The sequence below is a fragment of the Helianthus annuus genome, chromosome 12, assembly GCF_002127325.2.
Source record: "Helianthus annuus cultivar XRQ/B chromosome 12, HanXRQr2.0-SUNRISE, whole genome shotgun sequence".
NCBI classification, from domain to species: domain Eukaryota; kingdom Viridiplantae; phylum Streptophyta; class Magnoliopsida; order Asterales; family Asteraceae; genus Helianthus; species Helianthus annuus.
The window spans coordinates 28728131-28737780 of NC_035444.2; the positions used below are offsets into that span (position 1 = coordinate 28728131).

General features: G+C 39.3%; 1 protein-coding gene across 1 annotated transcript; it reads left to right on the forward strand.

Annotated features, from left to right (window-relative positions):
* The first annotated feature begins 1074 nt into the window (after positions 1-1074).
* On the forward strand, positions 1075-1893 carry LOC110901872 (cytochrome P450 82A3). Its single transcript, XM_022148636.1, has one exon. The coding sequence runs from the start codon at positions 1075-1077 to the stop codon at positions 1891-1893; it is 819 nt and encodes a 272-aa protein (XP_022004328.1).
* Positions 1894-9650: the final 7757 nt, after the last annotated feature.

The window sequence follows — 9650 nt, forward strand, 5'->3', positions numbered from 1 at the left end:
ACTTTAAATTAAATTTTTTCTTCTTTGAAAATTTTTTTTTTTTTTTGAAAATAAGTTACAAATTTAATTTAGTTAGCTATTAAAATGAAAGACTAACAATTAATGATCTATCTAATTTTACCAATATACATTTACACCCATATTAAATACAAAAATTAAATGAAGTAAAATAAAGCATTGTTATTGGTTGAAATTTGTTCTTTTTTATTCTTACAAAAAATTTCTTCTCATTTGAACCCTCCACTATATAGGATTCCACCTGAAAAAATTTTAGTGGCTAAATGTGTATATATAATCACATTATTAATAACTCTTTTTGTTTTAATGGCAATTTTATTTTTCATTTCTTATGTGACTTGAACTCATGATGTTCCTAATTTGCTTTGGTTCTCTCACTTCGCCACCAACCCCAATTGTTAATAACTAGTTAAATATTTCCACTTTTTTTAAACGACCATTTAATTTTTTTAATTTTTTTAACGGCAAAAGCTACATTGTTCCGTCTTTTACTTCTAAACTACTCAAAGAAATCCTGATTATACACTATGTCAAGGATTTGATCCCTGTTTTTTTTCTCTAATAGACAAAAGCCACTGCCCCCCCCCCCCCCCCCCCCCCGCGAAATGGCAATATTTTTAATTAATAGATTTTGTTGACTTATTTGAACAATTTACAAGTCAACCTTTTTCGATGAAAACTGACTGAAGCATTTGATTATACAGCCCAGTCATTCTATCCTGGCCACACGAGTTTAGCGTCATATTATGAAATTTGAATTGGTAATAACTTATTGGAATATGCACTGACTTTGTTGCCCCTTCTACACACTACATATAGTCTTTGATCATCTCCAATTTCTGTACATCTTACATTGTTCCAAAAGGTTGTAATGGACTTACTTTTACCACTAATAATCTTTGTTGCCAGTATTTTATGTTTTTTTTTATCTTTAGTCGTAGGATCAACAACGGGTTGGGCGCAAGAACACCAGAAGAAGCTGCTGGATCATGGCCCATAATTGGCCACTTGCATCTTTTAGCTAGTTCCAAAGTTACTCACAGACTGTTGGGTTCTATGGCTGACATGTTTGGACCAGTTTTCACTCTTAAACTTGGTGTCCATCGAGTTCTAGTTGTTAGCAATTCTGAGATGGCTAAAGAGTGTTTAACTACCAATGATAGAGTCTTTGCTAGCCGGCCAAAAGCCTTGGCAAGCGAGCTGATGGGCTACAACTATGCTAATTTCGGCTTTGCACCATATGGACCATACTGGCGTCATATTCGAAAGATAATTGTGCATGAACTGGTGTCTCAACATCGCCTTCAAGTGCTTGCACATATTCGCGTCTCTGAAGTGAAGTCATCCATAATAGACATCTACAGAAGTTGGGTTCGAAATAAAGAGTCTTCTGAAACCGTAATAGTTGACATAAAAGAATGGTTTGGAAACTTGACTGTGAACATGGTTGCAAGGATGTTGTTTGGCGATCATTTTTTTTTTTCATCTGGTGAACAAAACAGAGACGAGTTTTTAAAGGCCATTAGGCGGTTTGTGGACCTGTTTGGAGCGTTTGTTCCATCAGATGCCATTCCATGGTTGAGGTGGTTAGATTTAGAAGGGTATGAGAAGAAGATGAAGAAGACGGCGCTAGAGATAGATATTGTAGTTAATGGATGGCTAGAAGACCATAAAAAGAAGATGAGTTCTACTTCTACAATGCAGGAAGATGAGAGCAGACACCAAGCAGTCTTCCTGGTTGCATTGTTATCCCATGTTAAGGAAGAAGTAAAGGAGGAAGTGTATGGCTTCAGCACCGCTTTCAAGTTAATCTTTAATGAAGTGTCTATCAACTTCCACGTGTTTTGTGCGATCGTGTTGTACAGGGTTTTCTGAAATTTGTATGGCTGCTTCGTTATCACACATGAGTCTACTGGCTTCGGTTTGGGGAAACCCGATCTCAGTTAGTTGTTTACGTATCCATAGAACCTCTGCTAAGCCTCATGCAATGCCTCGGAATTCTACTTCGGCGCTCGATAAGGCTACCACCTTTTTTTTCTTGCTTCTCCATGTGACTAAATTTCCACCGACCAGGGTAAAGTAGCCCGATGTTGATCTTCGATTTCCTTTGTCTCCTGCCCAGTCTGCATCTGTATAAGCTTGAATCTTCAGATGTTTGTTTGGTTGAAAGAGGATCCCATGACCTGCAGTCCCTTTGAGATACTTTACAATCCTCCAAACTACATCCATGTGCCCTACTTGAGGTTGGTGCATGAATTGACTGACCACCCCAACTGCATATGCTATGTCGGGACGAGTGTGAGAAAGGTATATGAGTTTTCCCACTAAGCGTTGGTATTTCTCTTTGTTTGCAAGTTCTGCTCCTTCTTCCATATACAATTTCTGGTTGGTTATCATTGGAGTGTCAGCCGGCTTATAGTCGATCATTCCTGTTTTAGCTAGAAGACCGAGAATATATTTTTTATGGCATATAAAGATCCCCCGTTTAGACCTGAAAACTTCAATCCTGAGAAGATACTTAAGTCTTCCCAAGTCCTTCATCTCGAACTCAGTGAATAAGTTTGTCTTTAGCTTCCGCATTTCTTCCTCATCGTTTCCTGTAATAATTATATCATCAACATATATAATTAAGCAAGTCACAAGTTTACCTTTTCTTTTAAGAAACAATGTATGATCGGAGTTGCTTTGTTGGAAACCCTATCCCTTCATTGTTAAGCTAAATATTCCAAACCAAGCCCGAGGAGATTGCTTAAGACCGTAGAGGGTCCTTTTTAATCGACATACTTCCTTGGCTTTGAAGTTTCCTGTGAACCCAGGAGGGGGTTCCATGTACACTTCTTATTTTAGTACTCCATGCAGGAATGCATTTTTAACATCAAACTGATGAAGAGGCCATCCTTCGTTCGCAGCAATAGAAAGGAGTACACGAATTGTGTCAATTTTGGCTACTGGAGAAAAGGTTTCAGAGTAGTCAATCCCATATGTTTGGGTGTAGTCTTTAGCTACTAACCGAGCTTTATATCTCTCCATGGTTCCATCTGGTTTGTGTTTGATTGTAAAGACCCATCGACAACCTACTAGTTTCTTTCCAGAGGGAAGGACACACTTTTCCCAAGTTTCATTTTTTATAAGAGCCTTCATTTCTGTTTCCATAGCTTCTTTCCAGATTTTTGATTCCAAGGCTTGTTCTACTGAGTTTGGAGGATGATCTTCGTATAGAGATGCAGTGAACGCTTTGGCTTCTCTTGATAGGTTGTTGGTGGCAATGTTTGCCTTGGGATATCTAGAGGTCCTTGCCTCTCTTTCTGGAGAGTACCGTTTGGGTGGGACCCCTCTATTGAGTTTTGGTGGTAATACATATCTTCTAGTTGCCTCATCTTGCATATCTTGTTCTTGTTCTATTGATACATGATGTGGACGCGACTCGACTCGACGCGACTCGGCTTGAATCACGACATTCCTCCGTCGTGTGTTTGAAGACTACAAGCGGGCCAAGATGCTTAAAAGGACTTGAATTAGTCCTTGGGCTGAAGAAAGAACAACAATCAAGTGCTTTGGGCTTAAACAGTTAGCGGATCAACAGAAACAAGTCATGGGCTTCATCTTTGGCGAAACATCTCTTGGGCCCAAGCCCAAGTTTGGCGAAACAGATGGATCTTGGCGAAACAAGTCTGTTTCGTCAAACATGATTCAATTTCGTCAATTGTTAATGTGTTTCCTCAAGGTTCTGATTCGCCAAGCTGAGTTTCGCCAAGCCAGTTCAGTTTCTTTGTGTCTGTGTGTATAAATAGACTGTGACTAGTAAGAGAACACTGAGAGCACATTGTAGAGAGCACACAGAAAGCAAACACACACACACGAGAGTTTGAGAGAGTTTATAGAATACATCTGTAAACATTGAGCTTGTAACCGAACCTTTCATACGTATTAATACAGTGGTGTTAATCGGTGAATATTACGTGTCGTGTATTTGCGTGTTCTATCTCGGTTTGCCTTTCCGGTTGGATTCCGCACAACCGGGTTGGTTAGTATACAAGGATTAGGCGACTAGATCCTCCTAGCCAGACCTAAAGTGGTATCAGAGCCTTGGCTCTTCTCCTTGTTAAAACCGAGTGTGTTCTTGGTTTGTTTTTTCGGGTGTTAAACTTCATATTTTTCTGGAAAAACATCTTAAAATCTAGTTAAATCTTGTTGTTTTGCTTTGTGTTTGGTTAAAAAAAACCTTGTCATTTTTCGTGTTTACATGTTAGTTATGGGTTTTTATTAAACATTGTGAGCAAAACCGTGTTTCGAAAGTGTGTCGGGTCACCGGAAAACTGATAATCTTACCGGAAAGTTCATCTTGTTCTTGTGACATTCAAAGTGTTCTTCATTAAAACTACTTTTAGATCTTTGAAATATCATTTGATAAGTTGTTTGTGTGTTGAGAAGTGATATCTGATTAAAATATTTACACCTTACTTGTTTGGTGAAAAGCAGGATGTCCTTAGCCGAATGTAGTTCTGTGTTGTGTCAGTAAAAGATAGTTTGAAAAAGTCTTCACCAACCCAGTTACCTTTTTGGCGAAACAAATTTTCAACGAAACAGAATCCCTTTCGTCAAATCAATTCAACGAAACACTTTATTGGGCCTTGTTTCGTCAAAGCCCAAAAAGGCCAAAATAATTCTTGTTTCGTCAAAATAATTCTTGTCAAAATAATTCTTGTTTCGTCAACGGCTATATATTTCTTGTTTCGTCGAGAACAAAGGACAAAAGGAATTTTCTCATTTGTTTCGTAAACTTAAAAGACCAAAACTCATTCTGTTTTGTTTCGCCAAACCATCTTGGGACACACTTATAACTTTGGGCTTTTATTTCGTCAAAGCCCAACGTCCAATCCACAATCTTTGTTTCGCCAAAGGACTTGTTGATTTCTGTTTCATCAAAAACAATTAAAACTTGTTTCGTCAACATTAAAAGTTAAAATCTGTTTCGTAAAAAGTGACAAAACAGTTTCAGTTTCGTAGAAAATTTGTTTCATCGAAACACTTTGTGAATTTAAACAGAAGGTTTTCAATTTATGATTTAACAGTTTGATTTGAGTGTGATTTACAGAGGAATTTATTTTATCACATCAAAGATGAACCCGAGTTGGTGGGGTACTTCGGCTCCGGATGGGGGAAAGTATACAAATACTAGTTTGTCTCCCTCATGGGCCGAATCTCCCGTGTCGACATCTTCACAAGCTAATGCCATATCAACCGGTCAATGGGCATTCGTATCGAATCAAACTCTGAGTATTCGAAAGCGAAACCGGAAGTTTGAATCGACCTCCAAAGTTGATGCACTTGAACGAATATCCGGGTTGGGTTGATAGATTTCGTACATACGTTCTTGGTCAAGATACATAATTGTGGATACGTTTCACTACAGATTTCGATCAAGCTATAGAGGTTGCTGCTTCATCTACTGCTACGTTTGCCGATCTTCCTGAAGATCAAAAGAAGACGTTTGATCTGGAAAAGAAAGCATACGCCATTCTCACTCAGGCGTTAAGCAAAGATATTTACCATCAGTTTGTCAGTTTCAAGACAACAAAAAAGTTGTGGGAGGCGTTGAAGACCAGAGGGGTAGGGAATGAAGCAACACGTCAACTGCGACACGATCTCCTCAAGAAAGAATTCGATGGCTTCACATGTATGGATAAGGAATCGTTGGGAGATATGACAAGACGGTTTTATCACTTGCTTACAGAGTTGGGCAATTTTGGAGTAGTAACAACTACAGCAGAGGTGGTGAAGAAGTTTGCTGATGCGTTGCCTCCCCAATGGAATAGTTTCTTGGAGATTTTGAAGTATAATGTGGTTTTGGCTACTACAAACATCAACGATTTCGTGCAGCTTTTAGAGAACAAGGATCAGGAGGAAACCTTAAAGGCAAAAAGAGTTCCAGTGCCACAAAATCCTGAAATGTATTATGGAACTCCGAGTACTTCTTCTGCAAAATCCATTGTGCCATGCAATCCTGAGATGTATTATGGAACTTCCAGTTCTTCGTCTGCAAGACCTGGTTTACATGCTCCACTTCAAACGGCGTTTGTCACAAGCACGGATTTGTATGGCAATCCAATACAAGTTCCTGTTAAGCCAGCTCCCACCACAGACTTGTATGGAAATCCACTACAACCACCTCCTCCTGCTCAACAACAAGCGTGTTATGGAAATACATCATCTGCTGGTCAGCAATCAAAGCCAAATACAGTACGCCTCGACACTTCAAGCTTTTCAAAGGTCAGTGTGGAAGTAGCAAGGGAACACATGGAGCTGCTTAACACTTTAGTGAGCGCGTACTGTGGGTTAGTGGAAGGTCAGATTGGCAACATTAATCTGACACAAGAAGACTATCAGCAGATTGACAAGGAAGAGATGGACTTGATGGACATCAAGTGGGCCTTTGCTAGTGCTGTAAGAAGGGCAAAGGATTTCATGGAAAGAACTGGCAGAACCAGCTTGGAGAGCAAGAAAGACACCAAGTATGGGTTCGATAAACAGGCAGTAAAGTGCTTCAATTGTGGTGAACGGGGTCACTTTAAAAGGGAATGTACAAGGCCAGCACAACATGGGAACCAGAATCCCTTCATAAACCAAGCAAACCAGCAGAACCAGAACAAGAACAATGAGCGTACATTGATACCTATCAACAACCAGAGCCAAGCTGGAACATCAAATGCCAACCGGGCACTTGTGGTTCAAGTGGATGAAGGTTGTGACTGGTCAATTCAGTTGAGTGGTGATGCTCCAGATGGAACAACATGTTTTGCTGAAGTGGTTAAGGATTTAGTTCACACCAGTGGTGGAGAATCTTCCGCCAATGGTGGTGAATCTTCTGAGGATGAAGACTCTTCTGGTTATAGCAGAAGTTCAGATGAAGAATCCTCAAGTTCAGGCGATGATCATGTGGGTGAGACATCAAGTGCGTCAGTTGATGCTGATATTGATGAGCTTTTGGAGGAAGCTGCAGCAGGAACTCAAAGAAGATCTATCTTGGTGGATCAAGCTGCTTATTCTTCTTTTTCTCTCCATTCAGCCTTTATGGCTAATGTCGACAGTTCATCAAGTCAGGTATGTGTCGATGAACCCACTGCTATTAATTGTGATAATTGTGATAGTTTGCATGTTAAATGTGCTGATTTAGAGGCAAACATGTCTGAGTTGCAAGGCAAACGTGATGCTTTACAAGCTAGTTTGTTTGACTTGCAAGACAAACATGTTTCTTTGAATGCCAAGTGGTGTGAGTTGCAAAGCAAACATGAGGCTTTGCAAGAGAAATATGATGTGACATTCATCCACAACCAGAAGTTAACCGTGGATCTTTCCAAATGCATTGAAGCCAATATGTTTTACGAAAACAATGAAAAAGAGTTTAAATCGGTAATTGAGAAATTAAAGAAAGATAAAACCGAATTAACAAAAATGGTTTCCAGAAAAGAAAACAAACTGACATTAATTTGTATATATCTCGCCTTGAGATAATGCAAAAGGAGATGGCTTGTGTCAAAACAGAAAGTGAGGCGATCCAACTTAAGCTAGACAGTTATTTGAGCTCTAGTTATGTGCTGGATCACATCATTGACGTTCAGAAAGAAAAACGGGATGTCACATGCATAGGCTACAAGAAATGTCCACCACCAGTGAGACACAATTATGATGCTATGCCTGACGAAGAGGATAGAACTTTCTTTGAACCATCTGTTCCTCTAGATGTGAAGGAATTTGCTACAGGACTCGGATACAAGAAAGAAGTATCATCAGATTCAGATGCATCAACAGATACATGTGTGTCTTCTGCTGAACTGAATCAGGATCCTCCAGTCATTATTGAGGATGCTGATTCTTCTGATGATGAATCCGATGATACTATACCAGCAAAGTCTGATGCGGAAATCAAAGAAGAGGACATACCTCTTGAGAATCACATTCTATGTGATCCTCCTGCAAAAACCGCTAAGACTGTTGCGATCGAGTCCTCTTCTGAAAAAGAGTCGGAGAGTGTGAATTTGCTGTACACTCTGGTTGGTGATGATAAAATTTATTCAGACAAAGATTTTCCGATTAAGAATGTTAATCAATCATTAATCAGTAAAGTCTTTGAAAATTCGACAAGTAAGTTTTTGGGAAAGACAGGATCACGTGTTACAGTAACACAATGTCCTCCAATTCCAAAGGCCGAAGTTCAAAAACAATTTGGCAATAAGAAATTACCAACAGTGCCAAAACAGCAAAATCACACCAAACCAAAAGGAAAATCAACGACTCAAGGTCAAAAGAAGCCGAATCAGAAAAAGAACATAAATGTGAACTTTGTGAAATCTAAGGGAACAGACAAAATTGAAACTTTTGAAAACAAAACTAACTTAGATTTTGTTAAGAAAGCAACTGTACAGAAAAGAAATGAATCAAACAGTTCGAAACCTAGTACCTCAGGATCACAAAGTTCATCATCATCGGCAAGACGATCACATGATACTTCGGGGTTTGTTGAACGAAGATCATGTTTTGAATGTGGTACAATTGGACATGTAATTCGAAACTGTCCATACTTTCATAAACAAAAAGGCAAAGTTGATGTTCCCCGTGATCAAACTGACCGTAAGCGATCTGTTTCTGTAACACAAGATCCCGGCCTTGTGAAAGAAAGGGAAAAGAAACAGAAACGCCAACAGGTCAAGAAAATCGAAAAGGCGATTAAAACCGATGTGGTTAACAAAACATCTGTTTCTGTAAAACCAGACAATTCAAAAACTTCAAACAACCATGAAGTTAAGATTTTAAAGAATAACACTGGTAAAACAAAACAGACCTGGAAACCAAAAACGGTTACTGAATCAGGGGGACCATCACAATTTACAAATCATCAAAGAAAAGAAGTAATTGTTGTTGATGAAAATGGAAGACCCAAGACCACAATGGCTTGGGTCCCCATCTCCAACTAATTGATTGAGTTCATGTGCAGGGTGTTCCAGGAGGAACTATCAATAGTCATTGGATTGTTGATAGTGGGGCATCCATGCACATGACAGGCGACATGAAGCTTCTCTACGACGTCAAATCTATTAGAGGAGGTTATGTTGCTTTTGCTGGAGATAAGGGCGGATATATTACGGGTGAAGGAATGATATCCAACGGGATTGCCAGCTTTGATAAGATCAATTTCGTGCAACAACTTGATCACAATCTTCTTAGCGTTTCTCAAATCTGTGACAAGCAGTTCTCAGTACACTTTGATGCTAATGGATGTTATGTGCTGAAGCCCGGCTTCAAGATCCCAAAAGAATGGATTCTCTTGTCAGCTCCAAGGATAAATGATTTGTACGTCCTTGATATGAGCCAAGCTATCACTACGTCTGCACAAGCAACATGTTTCGTTTCCAAAGCCACATAAAAAGACTCAATCTCTTGGCACAGACGTATGGGTCACATTCACTTGCGCAAAATGAATCATTTGGTTTCAAATGAATTGGTGAATGGTGTTCCTCTTAAAAATTTACATCTTCAAGACGTCTGTGTTTCGTGCCAGAAAGGAAAACAAACAAAGAAACGACACCCTACAAAGAAGATCAACACGGTGGCAGTTCCTCTTGAACGTTTGCACA